General features: G+C 35.0%; 1 protein-coding gene across 2 annotated transcripts in view; it reads right to left on the bottom strand.

Annotated features, from left to right (window-relative positions):
* CEP126 (centrosomal protein 126) overlaps positions 1-20,348 on the bottom strand; it is an 80,486-nt gene that overhangs the window by 58,317 nt on the left and 1,821 nt on the right. For both annotated transcript variants that reach the window (XM_010363504.2, XM_030919024.1), the window contains exon 2: positions 18,397-18,516. In XM_010363504.2, the coding sequence (XP_010361806.1) occupies positions 18,397-18,516 (120 nt within the window). The remainder of the gene's footprint in view (positions 1-18,396; positions 18,517-20,348) is intronic.

Below are 20,348 nucleotides of genomic sequence, written 5' to 3'. Positions count from 1 at the left end.
TTGGATATCTGGATACTGCAAAACAATATAGTTGGACTCTTACCTTACAGCACATATAAAAATTACTCCAAAGTGGATCAAATATCCAAATATAAGAACTAAAAATTCAGAAGAGAACATACAGAAATAGCTTCATGATACTGGGTTTGACAATAATTTCTTGGTATCACACTAAAAGCACAAACAAAAGGAAAAATAGATAAGTTGAACTTCATCAAAATTAAAAACTTTTGTGGATCCAAGGACACTATCGACAGAGTAAAATGGCCACACAGGAAATGAGAGAAAATATTTCCTATCACATATCTGATAAGGATTGATATCAAGAACTTCAACAACTCAACAACAACAAAAACAACCTATTTAAAAATATGGGCAAAAGACTTGAATAGAAATTTCTCTAAAGAAGATATACAAATACAAACACATGAAAAGATGCTCAACATCATTAATCATTAAGAAAATGCAAATTAAAACCACAATGAAATGCCACACCCCACCAATTAGGATGACTATTATTTAAAAAACAAAACAAAATAAAAAATAGGAACTATTGGTAAGGATGTAGAGAAACTGGAATTCTTATGCATTGCTGGTAGAAATGTAACATGGTGCAGCAGCTGTGGAAATTGGTATGCTGATTCTTCAAAAAATTAAACATAGAATTACCATAAGATAAAAGAGTTTCACTTTGAGGACTACATCCCAAATAAGTGAAAACAGGGACTCAAAGAGATATTTGTATATCCATTTTCATAGTAACATTATTCATAATAGCCAAAAGGTGGAAGCAATCCAAGTGTTCATAAATGGATGAATGGATAAACAAAATGTGGCATAGACATACAACGGAATTTTTTTCAGTCTAGAAAGGAAGAAAATTCTGGCACGTGCTACACATAAATGAATCTTGAAAACATTCTGCTAAGTGAAATAAGCCAGTCTCAAAAGGACAAATGTTGTAAGATTTCACTTTAAATGAGGTACCTACAGTATTCAAATTCATAGAGACAGTAGAATGGGGTTTACCAGCTGGTGGGGAGGGAAGGATGGGGAGTTAGTGCTTAATGGGTACAGAATTTCAGTTGGGCAAGACGAAGTTTTGGAGATGGATAATGATGATGGTTACACAACAATGTGAACGTACTTAATGTAGTCTTTGAAGACAGACAAAAAAGAGATTAAATAGAGAGTCATAATAGAGTATTCTACTTTCTGTTGGGAGGAAGGAGGCACAGCTTGCTTAGCAGAAGCTAACAGAGTCAACTTAAAAAGTTCCAAATTCTACATTCATATGCTCTTGAGATTAAAATAATGTGTCAAGCAGATAAAATCACATGTCAAGCACTCCTGTGGTAGCCATAGTCACTCTCCAAACATAATGTTCAATGAAGCAGGATTATGTAGTCCCCTCCCCTTTAATCATTGTGGCCCTGTGACTTTCTTATTACCAACAGAATGTTATGGAAGTGATACTGTGTGACTTACCATGCTAGAATTTTGCAGTTTCCAACTTGGACTTCTGGAATACTCACTCCAGGAAACGCCCAACCCCATGTAAGAATTTTAGTGCCTTTGGGATCACCATGCTGAAAAGAAGCCCAAGCTAGCTAACAGGCAAGACAGCATTGGAGAGAGATAACTGGCTTGGTTCCAACTGTTCTAGCCTTCTCAGCCTAGCACAAGACATGTGACTGAAGAAACTATCTTGGATATCCAACGAAGTGGAATCTTCAGATAACACCAACCACAGCACAAATCTGAGTGCAATAGCATGAGACTTCCAAGGGAGAATAAACCAGCTCAGCCATGCAACACAGATTTTTAATAAGCTGTTTTAAGCTACTAAATTTTAGGGTGGTTTGTTATAGAGAAGCAAATGACCAGAATAATAACTTTAAGTCAGTATATTAAAAACCAGTTAACATTTATTTAGTAGAGATGGGGAGAAATGTTTATTAACAAAAATGGTTTACTTTCTTCTTTATGTTATTTTAAAAGGATTACATCCATTTATTATGTATGCTTTTCTGAAGAATAAAACTTTTTTTGATTTTAGAAATTAGTTTTATGATATTAAAATCTTCCTAGCAAATAGCACTACATCATGCATTATTCAGTTTCTGAGTATCAGTGCACTGCAACTGCCAACTTAGGCAACTGTCGTCTTTATGGCTCATGGCTGATAGTGCGGCATGTAAGTGCATAAAACAACTTATACCTATGACATTTTTTAAAACAGAGATGACTGTTCCAGCGATTTTTTTTGTACTATTGTATTTTTCTTTTAGAGCACTATCTACTTTACTGGTAATGAGAACAATTTACATTTATCTAGTTAGGTAAGGAAGGAATCTTAGTCAGCTGATATGTATAACTGATTTATGTTAGTGATATTTCAGTGATCCTTACAGATTTGTTTCCTGGGCAAATGCTTTGATGGTCTGTCCTTTAATATGGCTGATATGGAGCTAACTCTAGACAAAACTGTATATCTGAGAGTTGGTTTGAGAAATCCATGGCTGCCTAGATGCTCAGGGGAATTTGTTAAATCGTAAGTTTATAAGCCTTCCTCTAATTAAAGTATTTGAAGTCGTTTGGTAATATCTCGTATCTGAGTTATCAAAAAAGACACTAAACATTTATTCATATTGCAGACACTCATGAAAACAAGGAAACAAAAGTTATTTGTTTAATATTTCAAAACAGGCAACATGAATTAACAACTATCTCACTGGTACTGAGTGAAATCATGGTAAACTAAATTATTAGCTTGCAAGTAGGGCAAAATCTCAGACCTTTCACAGTTTCTGACTTAGCACTTGCTGGAATGGATACTAAGTAAGACCCAATTGCAAATATACACGGGCTGAAGACCTAAGAATGAAAAAGCTTGAAAAATTTATTTGACTACATTAATATCAGATCAAGTTTTTGACTATGTATTAATATCAGACAAATTTATTAGAGTGCTATTAATATTGGACTTTAAGAAATGGAGTATTACTAGAGATAAAATACAACATTTCATAATGATAGAAAGGTCAATTCATCAGGAAGGCACAAAAATTATATAGACATATGAACCTAATAACAGATCTTCAAAATACATAAGGCAAACACAGAACTAAAGATAGAAACGGACAAATCCACAATCCTAGCTGCATATCGTAACATTCTTTCTTAGAACAACCGGACAAAAGTGTCAGTAAGAGGCCGAACGTGGGGGCTCACGCCTGTAATCCCAGCACTTTGGGAGGCCGAGGCGGGTGGATCAGGAGGTCAGGAGATTGAGACCATCCTGGCTAACACCGTGAAACCCCGTCTCTACTAAAAAAGTACAAAAAATTAGCCGGGCATGGTGGCGGGTGCCTGTAGTCCCAGCTACTCCGGAGGCTGAGGCAGGAGAAGGCGTGAACTGGGGAGGCGGAGCTTGCAGTGAGCCGAGATCGCACTACTGCACTCCAGCCTGGAAGACAGAGTGAGACTCTGTCTCCAAAAAGAAAAAAAACAGAAGTATCAGTAAGAATACAGAATATTTGAACAACGCTATCAGCTACATCAATCTAGTTGATATTTATAGAAGAGTAATAATTTATACCCAACAATAATACAGTCTTTCCCCAAGTACACCATAAAAATCTAATGCTGAGCCATAAAAGAAGTGTTAATGAATTTCATAAGATTTAAATCGTACAGAGTATGTTCTTTGACCAAAACACATTTACATTAGAAATCAATGACGATATCTAGAAAAGCTCCAAATAACTGAAAATTAAAGAAAAAATGAAAACACTGTACTAAATAAACCACGGATCAAAGAAAAAAATCTAAAGAGAAGTAAAAAAAAAAACATTTTGAATGACATAAAAATGAAAATACAGCATACTGAATTTGTTAAATGCAGTTAAAAGAGCGTTTGGAAGAAAATTTATATTTAATTTAATTTAATTTTATTTTTTTGTAGAGATGGGGGGTCTTGATTTGTTGCCCGGGCTAGTCTTGACTCCTGGCCTCAAGAAATCCTCCTACTTTGGCTTTCCAAAGTTCTGGGATTACAGGCAGCGAGCCACCATGCTTGGCCAATTTATAATTTTAAATGCTATATCAGAAAAGGGGAAAGGTTTAAAATCAACGACTTCAGTTTCCACCTTAACAAGATAGAAGATGAGCAAATTTATCCTGAAGAAGAAAGAATCTAATAAAAAGAAAATAAACTGATGAAATAGTAAGCAAAAAAATAGAGAAAACACAGACAAGTTGCTTTGGAAAATGTTAAGAATATTGATAAGTTCCTAGCAAGAACAATGAAGAAAAAACGGGAAAACAAAAATTAATAATATCACGAATGCAAGACAGGATATCATTACAAATACCACAGGCCTTAAGAAATAACAGGAGAATATTACAAACAACTTTATACTAATAAATTCAACAACTTAGGTAAAATGGACCAATTTCTTAAAAGAAACTACTTTCCAAAACTGACACAAAAGACAATAAAATATGAAAACCTCTACACATTAATAAAATGTAATTTATAATTAACAAGTTTCCCACAAAAAAACTCTAGTTTCAGATATAATTTTTTTTGGTCAAACATTTAAAAAAGAAACGACAATCATATACAACCTTTTTCAAAATATAGAAGTGCAGAAAACACTCCCCGCCATGTTTTATAAGGCCAGCATAACTATGATTCCAAAACCCAACAACACATTACAAGCAAAGAAATTTATAGCCCAATATCTCTCATCGACATTACACAAAAATCCTTCACAAAATACAGGTTAAGCATCTCTAATCCACAAATCCAAAATCTGAAATGCTGCAAAATTTGAAACTTTTGAGCACTGACATGAAGACTGAAAGTCTGCCTTTGTTTGCTGTTGTTGTCGTCTGACAGCTGATACAGGTATTCTGGTGATGCTACTGTACTGGTTCATTACCTTAAATACATTACTTTTTCATTGTGTTAATGTTATCTGTTATATATTTTACTTTTAAGTAGTTAAGTGTGAATAAGTACAAGAAAATGATTGCTTATGAGTAGCATATAAATTCAGACTCTGGAATGATGGTGATGACCAAACAACCACAGATTGTCCACATGGCTGACTGAGATAATGACACTTTTGCTTTTTGACGGTTCAGTGTACACAAACTTTGTTTCATGCACAAAATTATTTAAAAATATTACATTAAAATTACCTTAGGCTATGTGCATAAGGTGTTTATCAAACATAAATGAATTTCATGCTTAAACTTGAGTCCCAATCCTGATAACTCATTATGTATATGCAAATATTCCAAAAGTTAAAAAAAAATTAAAATCCACCACACTTCTAGTTCCAAGCATTTTAGATAACGAGCATTCAATCTGTATTAGCAAATAAAATCCAGCAATTTATAAAAATAACATCATTACCAAATGAGGGTTATTCATGGAATGCAAAATTAGTGAATTTCACTATATTGACAAAAAAGAGGAAAGCGATATGATCATCAAAATAGATTTAGAAAAACTATTTGACAATATTCTATGCACATTCATAAAAATTCTCAGCAAACTAGGAATGAGAGGAAACTTCTTCAATCTGATAGCGGGCACCTACCCAAATTCCCTAGCTAGCAGCATAGTTAATGGTGAAATAGTAAATACTTCCCCAAAAGGTAGAAGGCAAAGAGGGTTACTTATACTACTTCTATTCCCCAATTGCACTGGAAGTACTCCTAGAAAGTTCACTGAGACCAACAAAAAAGTAAAAGCCATATTGACTGGAAAGACAGACATTATATTCTCTTTATTTGCAGATGATATAATTATATAACTAGAAAATCATAAGGAATATATAAAATAACTCCTGGAACTCATGAGAAAATTTAACAAGTTCTTAGAATACAAGGTCAATATAGAAAAATAATTTGTATTTCAACATATAAGCAACAAACAATTGAAAATGAAATTTAAATCATTCATAAAGCATTATAAAATACAAAATACTTAGGAGTCATTTAACAAAGACATGCAAGACTTCTGCATTGAAACTAGAAAATGCTGCTGAGAGAAATTAAACAAACAAACAAACAAAAAACCCCAACCAAAATAAAGGGTTGGGGGAAGAGAAGAGACAAGCTATGTTCACGGATTTCATGGACTGCAAGACTCAATTTTATTAATGCAATTAGAATTGTTATCAAGTCTGTCTAAATTTATCTACAAATTCATCACAATCCTACTCAAAACCAGGCAGATCTATTTATAGGGAAAAGTAAAAATACCTAGAATAAGCAAAACTATCTTGAATCAAAACAAAATCGGAGGCTACACACTATCTTATTTCACTATAAAGAAGTGGTTCTCAACTGAGGAAAGTTTTGCTCCTTCCCCCTCAAGTAGACCTTTGACAATGTCTAGAGACATTTTAAATGGTCATGACTGGGGTGTGCTACTGGTATTTAGTGGACAGCAGGCAAGGGTGCTACTAAACATCCTATACTTCATCCTGAAATTCCTATATGGTAGTCCCCCCACAAGTAATTATCTTATCCACAATGTCAATAGTACTGCTGTTAAGAATTCCTACTATAATGCTACAATAATCAAGACAGTGTAGTATTAGTATAAGAGTAAATAGACCAATGGAACAAAATACAGAGCACAGAAGTAGACCCTCCATTGATTTTCAAAAAAGGCATCAACGCCACTGATGAAAGGAAATTATTTTCCAACAAATGGTGCTAGAGCAACTAAATACACTTATGTGAAAAAACTACTCAACCCTTATATCATACTACACACATATAATTTGAGTTGAATGATAAAACTAGACTGAAAATCTGTAAGTCTGAACTTCCCAGAAGAAATCAAGAAGACTAGCTTTATGACCTTAGGGTGGACAAAATGTCTTAGAGAAGACACAACAAGCACTAGCCATAGAACAAAAAATTGATAATTGTATGTCATCATAATGTAAAACTGCTCTTTGAAAGATTTCATTAAATAAACGAAAAGGCAAGCCACATGTTAGAAGAAAATACTTGCAATATATATCTGTGACGAAGAACTTGTACCCAGAATATATATGTATCTTACAATTCAACAAGAAGACAAACAACCCAACTTAAAACATGGACAAAATATTTGAACAGATATTTCATAAAAAACTTAGGAATGGCACATCAGAGAAGTGTAAACTAAACCCAATTTATACATACTGTATGGCTAAAATTAAAAAGGCTGACTGGGAAGGTTATAAAGCCACTGGGACTCACATGCATTGCTGGAGGGTGTGTAAAAAAGGTCAGACCTTTTGGAAAACTGTTTGACACCTTCTTATATGTTAAACATACACACAAAAAAGCAATTCTACTTTTAGTTTACTCAGAACAAATAAAAATGTATATCCACAAAAAGATTTCCTACTTATGGATTCTCTCATGTTTTACCATTTTGGTTATAATTATCCTTCTGCCAGCAGCTTTATTACTAGTCCCAAATTAGAGTAACCTAATGCCTATCAATAGAAGAATGGATAAATAAATTATGATATATTTTTACAATGGAATACCATTCAGCAATAAGAATGAACTAATACATGGATGAATCTCAACAGGAAAAATTAACTCCAATGATAGGAATTATAACAGTGGTCACTATGAAGGATGGAGATTGACTGCAAGAGGTTTGAGGGTATATTCTGGGGAATGATAATGATAGACTATAGAGTGTAAAGCTCAGTTTGAACAGAAGTGAGAACATGAGGGGATGGGATTAACAGATTAACAGAAAAAGGGTAATAAGATAAATGGATTGGAGGACCTGGTGGGGTTTTAGAACTGTTGAATTCAGGGTACTAGAGGAACTGACATGGAAAAATAGGAGACATAGATCAGAGATTGAGATGACTGAAATTGAGATTTTGGAGGTGAAGTAGTAATTGGTAATAGTTGAGGTGATGTGCCATTGAATGGGTGAAGTTCAAGAAAATGACAAATCATTAGGCTGGATGAATGGTCTATGCGGACGCTAAAATCACAAAGAATGATCACTAGAATAGTGGTAGGGAGACAAAAAGAGCCAAGTTGCTAAAATTTTCAAGGAATGACACAGAGGATCTATAGATGACTGCAGTTAGGAAAAGGAGGGGTAAGCAGTATATTTTGATGGCATGTGCTTGAAGAGAGCTGGAGGATTTTAGAGAAAAGGGAGAGCAATGGCCAGAAATGACAACAAAGAGCAAAGATGACACCTTTATATCTATCTTTGAGTATCTTCACACTTTCCATGATATCACTTTCTACCTCCCTCTCACATCCTTTATCATAGAGTAAACAGAAGCTATAAGCACAGACCTTATCATGTATCCAAAAAAATACTTCATCCATGTTTTCCTCAATTTGGGGTTCTAGAAACAATTTCTAATATAATCACATATCTTCAGTTGCTTTAAGTCTTAATTGTTTTGGGGGGTTCTTGGGGGTGAAAGTTTCCCATGTTTACTTTCTTCCCAAAAGCACTGTGCATGTGAGCATTTATATGATTGGCATTTATATTTTGGATAGAGGGATACTATCAGGGTGCTAGGGACTGATTTGGAAAGAATGTTTGGGAGAAGGCTGTTGGCAAAGCAAAGTTTGTCATTACATATAAGGTGACCTGTGAAAATGATCATCATTCATTACAAGTGCTTAGTATGGTCAGGTACTATAAATGCTAAGTATTTTATATGTATTACCTTGTTTTATCCCACAGCAGTTCTCTGAGGTAAGCATTTTACAGACAAAAAACTTGAATCTTAAAAAGGTTAAGTAACTTGTGCAAGGCCACATAACTATTAAGTGGAAGAACTGGGAGTCTAAACTAGGCAGCCTGATTCTATCTGGTTTTAAATGAGTATACACTATGTAACAACCTTTCCGTAATTTTTTTTTCTTGAAAGCACTTTCATCTCCAACTTCCACACATAACATGAATTTGTTTTCCCATGGAACCCTAAGCTTAACCTTACCATAGGATTTATCTCACTATATTGTAATTATTTACTTTTCTGCATTGCTTATCAGACTCTAAGTATCATAAGTTCAGTGTCTGTGTCAGCACATAGCATAGGGCTCGGAATACAGCAGCATGCAATACCATTGTCAAATGAAATAATTAATTGCATTTTAACTGTCTGTCTTCCCCATGATACTCTCCAAGTTCATTGAGTGCAGAGCCTGAAATTTTAATTTCTGGAATTCCTGTTCCTAACACAATGCTTTGTATCTGGTAGATGCTTAATAAATAATTGTTTAATAAATGTTTGACTATATGTCAACTTCAAATATAATCAGAGCACTTTTAAAAGCCGTTATCTATTATTTTGATTTAATAATGTATATGTTCAGTATATAACAGTAAGTACAACAGATATGGTTCAGGCAGGTATTTATTATCTAGCGAGGCAAGCTAACAAAACCAAGTAAACAAAGAATTACTAATTGTCATAAGTGCTAGGAAGTAAAGAAACTCTAGTTTGAGATAGGGAGCCAGGGGAACCCACTTTAAATAAGGTAAACAGAGAATATTTCTCTGGAGATATTTAAGCTAAAAAACTCCAAATACACATGGGAAAATCATTTTAAAAATGGGGAAAAAAGTGCTGTAGGCAGAAACAGTATGCAAAGGCCCTGAGTTGAGAGGGAAAAAAACTTGGCATGTTTGAGAAATTGAGAAAATAACCACCAACTCAGCAATATTTGGCAATGATGAATGATGGATTTCCAAAGCTAAGAGATGGTATTTTCCTTGTTATTGTCCAAAAGTTATTTTGATAGCAAATTATCATCAGCATTATTTCATATTGTTCCACGGTGGCCAGGTTTTCTGGGCTAAAATGTATACAGAAAGTAATAATAATTTTATGCAGTATTTTATGGGACTGGAGAAAATAAAGCCTGTGTTAGGTTGAGCCACATTAAACCAGGGATGGAGTGTGACCAATAAGCAGACATTTCTACTCCTGAACTCAATGATAGGCCGATAATAAAAAGTTTTAATAAGCAATCATAGTGATGATTACTATATTCTTTCATTACTCCATGACTATTTACAGAATTCCTTTTATATTATTCGGTGCCAGGCACTGGTAAGTGCTGTGAGAATAGAAGGAACTGGCAATAAAAATGAGAAAGCTTCTCTACCATTGTAGAACTCAGAGTTGAGAAAGTACATTTTTGCTTCCTATTTACCCTGGAATTAGTCTTTTTTGCAGAAGAAACACAATCTGCCTTAGCAACTTTGGAAGCGTCTGTTTAACATGTGCAGTTCTGCCTCATGAAACATGTAGAGCACCTTGGCTCAAATGTGAGCCATCTCATCAAATGACAGCTATATGCCAAACTACTTGTTCTAGTTTCCCAGGAGTCTACAGCTATGGGTATCATTTTCCTCTGTTGGAAATACTCTTAAGAAATGAGCAAATAAACATCATGGCAACAGTTTAACAACAGAACCTAGGGAGTAGTATTTAGAGTATCTGAGGTCACAGGAGACAAATGTAGAACTGAAGAACTTGCCTTTTGTGATACATTTCTTTTTTCTGGATGGAACTATATTTCAGATCTAAGTAGTTACAACTTTCTAGAGATATGATAATATTAAACTGTAAAGCTAAACATATTTTGAGATAATTAGAAATTAAAAAATTAAAAATAAGGAAAAATTGTTCTTCTTGCAAATTAAAAAATGCACTTGGAGACATAGTTTCTAGAAATGAAAAATATCATTTTTAACAAACAATAATGCCAACAATAAGCCTACAAGAAATAGAACTAAACCCAATAATATACTGTGAGTTTTCATTGCCTGTCAAATAAACATGTGTCCCAGATTATGATTCTGTGCTTTCTGAGACTTAAAATTATTTGAAATCCTAAAAGAATGTATTGAAAATCATATTTTCCAACAGATTGTCTTTCACCTGACTGTAAAAGAAAACAAATGAAAGGTTGAAAATCACCCTCAATACACTATCACAGGGTAAAACACCCAAACAATAAAGATTCATAGAACTAGTAATATACATCATACAAAGGAAAAACATAAAAGTACCTCATTTCTCTAAAGGCTGAGGTGTCAGTGAAGAGAAACATATCAATTAACTAAAGCTCAAAAATTCAGTAACGAGATCACTTAGGTCCTCATTCACTATTCTTAGATTTCAGTTCTAACAAAATCCTTTTATTCGGTAGGTTAAAATGTATTAGAAATATTTTTAAAATGTGAAGGAGCTGCTAGAAGGAGAAATACTAACATTAAAAAGAAACAAATTCTGCTTCTGGGAAAATGGAGGTAGACATACTTTTTCTATTTCTCTCACTAAGTACAACTAAAACTCCTGTGCATGATATATACAGTTTGCCCTCCATATCTGTGGGTTCCATATCTATAGATTCAACCAACCCTGGATTGAAAATACTTGGGAAAAAAACAATAAAAATAACAATACAGCAATAAAAATAATACAAATAAAAATACAGTATAACAACGATTTACACAACATTTACACTGTATTAGTTATTATAAGTAATCTAGAAAAGATTTAGAGCATATGAGAGGACGTGCATAGATTGTATGCACATACTCCACAATTTTATATAAGGGCCTTGAGCATCTGTGGATTTTGGTATCCCTGGGGGTCTTGGAACCAATCCCCAGCAGATACCGAGGGACAACTACACACACACACCCCCCCCCCCATAAGAAGAGTCTGAGAAGTGAAGAAGAGGAGGTCAGCAGGCTAGGGACCTTGGCGCCTGAGGAAGGACATGGTGATTAAGTTCTCTGGGTTTTCTTTTTGCTTCATATATTCCAGACTTGGAGCAGAAAAAAGCTGGAAGCATCAAAAAGCTTACACACACACACACGCGTGTGCGCGCACACAAACACACACACACACCAACTAAAGTTTGCGCTTTCTAGCCTCAGGATAAGGAAAAGATCAGCATAGCTAGGCAGAAAACTCAGGCAATAATCCTGCTACTCCATCCGAACACCACAGAAAATTGTGGTTCCACTCCCATCCAGCCAGAAAAGACTGAATGGAGAGCTTAGATTTCTACCCTTGCCTCCCTTATAACAATGTGCTCTCAACCCTGCTGTAGGGATGTTGTCAGAGAAGCTGAGTAGAACGTCTGGCTTTCATCTCCACCTGGTGGTAATGTGGTCTTCTCCTCACCCTGGTATTAGCAGAGACTATGTGGCAAGTCTGGATTTTCACCTACCCAGCAGGAAGAGATGCCCTACCTCTCCATAGTGGGTGATATCTGAGGAGGCCTGCAGAGAGACATGAGGAAGCCTGCAGTGAGACATGACTTTCATCACCATCCAGCAGTAATAAGGCCACCTCCACTGTGGTATCAATGGAGACCATGTGAGAAGCTGGAACTCCTGCTACTGCTCAGCAGTAATAAGGAACCCTCCTACTCGTCTGGTGTCCACAGAGGCTGATTGATGAACCTTGGCTTCTATCTCCATCTTTCCATGGTGAGGCTGCATCCCTTCTTCCCCCACTAGAGCAGTGTCAGAGAGAGCCAGCTAAAGTTGAAGGTTTAAATAAGCCACAGAATCTTAGAATAGAATATGAAAATGTTCAGGTTTCAAGAGAAAATCACTTGTCATTCCAAGAACCAGGAAGCTCTCAAACTGAGTGAAAAAAGACAATCAACATACGCCACCATCAAGATGACAGGAATGTTAGAATTATTTGCTAAAATTTTAAAGCAGCCACGACAAAAATGCTTCAATGAGCACGTCTGCAGATGAAAAAATAGTCTCAGAAAATAAATAGAAGACATAAAGAATCAATATAAAGAAGAGTCAAATGAAAAAATTTAGAATTAAAAAATGCAATGACTGAAATAAAAAACTCAGTAGATTTATTAGGAGATCCTCATTTTATGAGGCCAGCATCATCTTGATACCAAAGCCTGGCAGAGACACACACAAAAAAGCTAATTTTAGACCAATAGAAGATGTCAATTTTCCCCATCCCACATTGATATACAAGTATAATGCAATTCCTATGAAACTCCCAACAATAATTTTTGCAGGTTTAGGTTATTCTAAATTTTATATTCAAAGGCAGATTAGAATACCTAAAACAATTTTGTAGAAGAACAAAGTGGGAAGAATCAGCCTACATGATTTGAAGACTTATTATATAGCTACAGTAATCAAAATTGTGGAGTGTTGATGGAAGAATAGACACAAAAATTAGTAGAATAGAATAAAGAACCCCAGAATAGATGCATACAAATATGCTCAACTGATTTTTGACAGGGTGCAAAAACAATTCATGGAGGAAAGGTAGCCTTTTCAACAAATAACGCTGGGCCAATTGGACATCTGGAGACGAAACACATCCCCCAAAAAACTATCAAACAAAACCACCAAACTTTGATAAACATCTGATACTTCATACAAAGATTAACTAAAACTGGATCACAGACTTAACTGTAAAACATAAAACTATAATACTTTGAGGATAAAACACAGGAGAAAATCTTCAGAACCTAGGGCTAAGCAAAGAGTTCCTAGACTTCACACCAAAAGCACAGTCCATAAAAAGAAAAACCAGTAAACTGAATTTCATCAAAATTCAGAATTTCTCCTCTGGAAGAGACTCTATCAAGAAGATGGAAAAACAATCTCCATGGTAGGAGAAAATATTTACAAGCTACATATCTGACAAAGGACTAGTATCTAGAATATATGTAGAGCTCTCAAAACTCAATAATAAAAGAATACAAATGTAAAGAAATGAATACAAATGTAAAGAAATGAATACAAATGTAAAGAAATTAAAAATGAATATAAATGTAAAGAAAATTTCACTAAAAGAGAACAGATGGTAAATAAAATATGAAAAGATAATCTGCATCATTAGCAATTTTGTACTTCCCTAAGTACAAATTAAAACCACAATGAGATATTACTACATACCTATCAGAATGATTAAAATAAAAAAGTGACAATACCAAATGCTAGTGAGGATGAGGAAAAGCTCGATCATGCTTATACTCTGAAAAACAGCTGGCAGTTTTTAAATACACTAAACGTGCAACTACCATGTGACCTACCTAGAGTACTCATGGTCACTTATCCCAGAGAAATAAAAGCTTATGTTTATACAAAAACCTACACATGAATGTTTTTATCAACTTTATTTATAATAGACTGAGATATCATGTCCTTCAATGGGTGAATGGTCAAACTCTGGTGCATCCACATCATGAAATAATAATAAATATTCAGCAATAAAAATAAAAAAGCTAGTGATACACACTACAACTTGAATGAATCCCAAATAACTGTACTGAGTGAGAAGAGCCAACCCCAAAGGTTATATATGGTATGATCCCATTTATACAACACTCTGGAAATGAAAAAAAAACTGTAGAAATGGAGAACATCATATTAGTGATTTCCAGGGGGTGGGACTGGGAGAGAAGTAGGTGTGGCTATAAAGGGACAACACTTGAGGGATCTTTATGCTGATGGAAGTGTTCTGTATCTTGACTACAAACATCTTATTATCCTAGTTGTGATACTGTACTATAGTTTTACAAGATGTTATCACCGGGGGAAACTGGGTAAAAGGTATGTGGAATCTCTCTGTTTTATTTTTTACAATTGCCTGTGAATCTACAATTACCTCAAAATAAAGAGTATAATTTGGTTTAATTTAATTTAATTTATTATTTTTTTTTAAATGGAGCCTTGCTCCGTCACCCAGGCTGGAGTGCTGTGGCGTGATCTTGGCTCACTGCAACTTCTGCCTCCCAGGTTCAGGAGATTCTCTTGCTTTAGCCTCCTGAGTAGCTGGGATTACAGGAGTGTACCACCATGCCGTGCTAATTTTTGTATTTTTAGTAGAGACAGGGTTTCACCAGGTTGGCCAGGCTGGTCTTGAACTCCTGACCTCAAGTAATCCACCCACCTCGGCCTCCCAAAGTGCTGAGATTAAAGGCGTGAGCCACTGCGCCCAGCCAAGAGTTTAATTTTAAAAAGAGAAATTACAAGAAGATAGATAATCCTCGATGCAAGAACTCACCAAGTTTAACTGTTACAGGCTACTTATTATAGACTAAATAAAGCTTAACAGCTCAAAGGCAGTACAATAATATAATGGAGAATATTAATGCTCATAATAATGATTCTAGGGTAAGAAGATCAAACCACCTTTATCATAAACTATATGAAAGATTACAGAAATATGCATTGTATTTTAGAAAAATTTATGTTAAAATGTTAAAGTTTTCATAATCTACAAGAATTCCATTTCTGGCAATGCTGATCATGCTTCACCTATAATTAATCCTTGACTCCTATTGACCCTGTCTACTCAATCCAACTCCACCTCCATAACCATCCTCTTGCCTAGAACATTATAACAGCTTTCTACTGTACTCTTTGCCTCCAGCCTGTTTTCAATTCATCCTCTACCTCTTTGCTATAATGAGCTAAAATATAAATCTGATCATGACACTCCTCTGATTTTGTTCCTTCAACAGCATCTTTAATTTCTTTAGATTGTCATAAAAGTTATTTCATAAAATGTGTACTATCAACACTGTAACTTCATCTCATGATACTCTTACACATATTCCCATGCATCAGCTACATACAACTTTTGTCCTGTATTTCATAACATTAGGCTTTTTCACATATTGTTCTCTCTAAATAAAACATCTCCCTTCCTCTTCATCTTCTCTGGCTAACTCTTGGTTAACTAATACAAAAGACTTTGTTCTTCCAGGAATTCTTTCTTGTCCTTTAAGTCTATGGCATGTGCTTCCATAGAATCTTGGAAGTGATGCTATTGTAGTACTTACTGCATAGCATTGCCATCTTTTATTATTTCACTATCAGTATTCTGAGGGCAGAAATTATGCTTTGTATCTTTTTATCCTTCAGAATATGAAACCTTGGGGTTTCCTAGTAAATGTTAGTTGAGTGAATAAACAACTGTCTTATGTCACAACATTTTAAATAGTCAAAGATAACTTCAAAATATCCTAATTTTCTTTTTTTTTTTTTGAGACGGAGTCTCGCGCTGTCACCCAAGCTGGAGTGCACTGGCCAGATCTCAGCTCACTGCAAGCTCCGCCTCCCGGGTTCACGCCATTCTCCTGCCTCAGCCTCCCGAGTAGCTGGGACTACAGGCGCCCGCCACCTCGCCCGGCTAGTTTTTTGTATTTTTTAGTAGAGACGGGGTTTCACCGTGTTAGCCAGGATGGTCTCGATCTCCTGACCTTGTGATCCGCCCGTCTCGGCCTCCCAAAGTGCTGGGATTACAGGCTTGAGCCACCGCGCCCGGCCACCTAATTTTCTTTAATATAGTATGGATGGCCAGGCATGGTGGCTCATGCCTGTAATTCCAGCACTTTGGGAGGCCGAGGTGGAAGGATCACTTGAGGTCAGGAGTTTGAGACCAGCCTGGCCAACATGGCGAAACCTTGTCTCTACTAAAAATACAAAAAAATTAGCTGGGCATGGGGATGCGTGCCTGTAATCCCAGCTATTCTGGGGGCTGAGGCAGGAGAATCGTTTGAACTTGGGAGGCAGAGGTTGTAGTGAGCTGAGATTGTGCCACTGCACTCCAGCCTGAATGACAGAGTGAGACTCCATCTCAAAAACACAACAAAACACAAAAAACCACACACACACACACACACACACACACCCAAAACCACAACAAAACAAAAAAATCCTTTGTGACCACAATGTAAGTGGACAGTATAAACTTAAATGATGTAAAGTATAAATTGATAGATCATGGCATGGTTAAGAAGACCATAATCATAAACAGCTCCTGAAATTGGGATATGCACAAATAATTTGGCCCCCTTATAAAAGGTGAAATACAGAGACAAATGATTAGTGTTTTAAAAGAAATGTTTATGTATCTTTACATTGCACTTTAGGGTAACAGAAACTAAAACACAATAATATTTTATTGGAAAATGTCCTGCCTCTTAGAATTTTAAACCAAAATTTCTTTTCTGTCATTTTCTACATCAGAATTCTTACATTTGATGAGAGAATACAAATAGAAAATTTATTAATAAAATTCCATATAAGGCTTGCTATTACACAAAGTCGATTATTGTAAAATAAACAATTGACAAACATTAATAATAAAAATAAGAAGTCTTATATGTCAGACACTGATATTTTTACATGTATTCTCAAATACTCCACTTTATTTCTACCCTTTCTGCTGTACAGCAAAATCCATTGAAACAGATGTTATTAATTCCAATCATAAATGAGAAAACTGAGGCTTAAAGACATTAAACAGACTTCCTTTAATTCATAAAGCTAGTATTTCCTACATCTCTGACCCCAAAGTCCATTACTCTTTCAACATATGATTATTCATCTTTATCGAACACCTGTCACATGCTGTTTATAGATGCCAGGAGCCCAAAAGTAGGAGAAAAATGGAAACAGATACATACAAAATAAAATTCTAAATTTCAGTAAATAATTTCAACTACATCAGACAATGAAAAAGTTAATCTAAAAATAAACATAATGCCAGGCAAAAATTATAGGTAAACAACTTTGTATTCCTCAAATGGGATTTGTAACATACGCCCAGTGATGTAGTTAATAAACTTTAGGGATTTTCTGCTATTCATGTATTGTAGAAATATGGACAAGGTAGCAAAAACAATTAAAAAATGGCATAACTGCTCTGTCTCAAAAAACCTAATATTTAAAAAACATCCTGAAAAATGTTAAGCGTGATTGAACAATTTGTATTTTTACTTTACTATAGTTTCTAGTTTACCTTAGAAAGCTTCTTTTTCCAGCATTCACTTATAAAACATTTCTACCACTTCTACTGCTATTCATATTTCTACCATTATTCATATTTTTCCAATTTTTGTACCATTATTCATATTTTTCCATTTTTTCAGATTGAATGAATGAAAAGTGGCAGATATAGAAAAATTCTATAGAAGTGAATAACAAATCAAACTCAAACTATATACCAATAGAGACTAAATATTAATTGGTAATTTTAAAATCATCATGAAATGATACAAAAAAAGAAGACAGTACATTTCATAGTCATTTTAAGAAGTGTATATGACAATGCAATAAGCTGTTCTATGAAAAAAAAAAGACTGCTACTGTCAGAGACCTAGATAATATATCACCACCCTTGTGCTATGGGGAGGAAAACAATAATAAAATTTCCAAAGTCACACAAACCTTGATCAGTGTTTCACAGATAACATTGCCATGACTTAGTTTCATAAAGTGCTACAAAGTAGAGAAACTATTACTTTATACTGACTTTGAATTTCTATACTTCAGAATAAAGTGCAATTACTTACTTTTTTCTCCGATTTGACTCCACAAAATATTTACGTGCTTGATTTCGACATATTTTTTGTTGCTGCAGTAACATCTGGCGCTCTTCTTCTAAATTTTTCTCCAGATGGATTTTCATATCTCTAATGATAGCATTAAGTTAAGAACAATGGTCTACATCTTTAGTGGAAGAGTGTCAAGTGCTATATGATAAATATAACTACAGCCTCATGCAAATGATGTAATGATAGTTTTTGTGGAATAATTAGTATGTGCCCACATTAGTATATGACTGGCAAACATTTTATGTAAAAAAAAATGTTGGGCTGGGCGTGGTGGCTCACACCTGTAATCCATCACTTTAGGAGGCTGAGGCAGGCGGATCACGAGGTCAGGAGTTCAAGACCAGCCTGGCCAACGTGGCGAAACCCCATCTCTACTAAAAATACAAAAATTAGCAGGGCTTGGTGGTGCATGCCTGTAATCCTAGCTACTTGGGAGGCTGAGGCAGGAGAATCGCTTGAACCCGGGAGGTGGAAGTTGCAGAGCCGAGATTGTGCCATTGCACTCCAGCCTGGGCAACAAGAGCAAGACTCCGTCTCAAAAAAAAAAAAAAAAAAAAAAAAAAAAAAAAAAAAAAAATCTGACTTGGTATTAGAACTTAAGATATAGCTCACTTCTCCTGGAGAAAAAAATCTTTTAGAAATCATGAGCTCAAGCTGGGCGCCGTGGCGGAAAAAAAGACAGGTGGGTGGGAGTGTGTGAGTTTGTGCTGTTTGTTGGAAGAGACCTGTCAGGGCATCCATGTCTTATCAAGTGGTAAGACAGTACATTGAGTGTGGTGGAAGGTGACAGAGACCTGGCAGAGGCATTAATAGGAAAAAGAAAGAACCCTGTTCCTGTTTAGGTGAAGCTGGAAACCATCAATCTTTAGTGGTACAATCTGTATTGTTTTGTGATTTTTTCTTTGACAGCATTTTTATTATTTGCATGAAGGAGTAAAGAGCAGGACTTTAGTAGTTACTGAGTGACTGAGGCAGAATGATTGTGGTACAAATAGCCAAAGATGTTGGTGAGAGAAAGTTCAAATAGTTAAGAATAGGGTATAAACGGGAGAGGAAAGGAGAGGCAAGATGGGTGCTAGGATCAAATGGGAGGGTTGAAGTCTAGAGATATTTCTGAGGAAAAAAAGGCAGGTATAAGGGGACATGAGAGACCTTCCTTTTAAAAAAAATCTTTATTCTATTTCTATTTGAACTCTCAAAAGAGATTGAAATGATAGAACTTTAGCTAATTTTAATTAAATAAACTTTATAAGGTTTTGTTGTTTTATAACCTTTAGAGTCAGAAAATTCTGACTCCAGTGAGAAAATGTCTTCAACAGAAAGCCAGATGGCCTCTCAGTATCATGTTCATATTTGAAATCGAAATGTAAATGTTACCACGTACTTGCTTATTTTAAGACTGTGGTCCTTTCATTTGTTTTCTTTCCTTTTTTTCATTTAGTCATGTAAATTTGAGCACCTACTCTGTACTAGGTATCCAATGGAAAACACAGACACAAAGAACATTCTAATTAAACTTATATAAAAGGTGCTTTAGTGTTTTTCCAACTAGTAAACATAATATTCTTGATTTAGTGTTATAATCTTATGTTCAAAAATAATTCCTCTGTTCCAATTTAAATATATATTATCTAAACATATATATATGCACAAACTAGCAAAAAAATATATAAACCAGCCTCCCCCACCCACACACACACGTTGTTGGATTTTATCAAAGTCTATTGGTCATCTATTAAAATGTTCATTTATAACTTGCCTAATTTTAACTATATATTTAGCCTTTAAGGATATTTTTTAGTGTTGTATTTATAGGAAATGTCATTCTAATTCTGCAATAGAGTCTATTTGGTCATTTCATTCAAACTATTGCTGGATTCTATTTATGAATATTTTCTTTGGCATTTGTA

The sequence above is a fragment of the Rhinopithecus roxellana genome, chromosome 15, assembly GCF_007565055.1.
Source record: "Rhinopithecus roxellana isolate Shanxi Qingling chromosome 15, ASM756505v1, whole genome shotgun sequence".
Taxonomy (NCBI): Eukaryota; Metazoa; Chordata; class Mammalia; order Primates; family Cercopithecidae; genus Rhinopithecus; species Rhinopithecus roxellana.
This window is presented reverse-complemented; position numbering and strand designations above follow the sequence as displayed.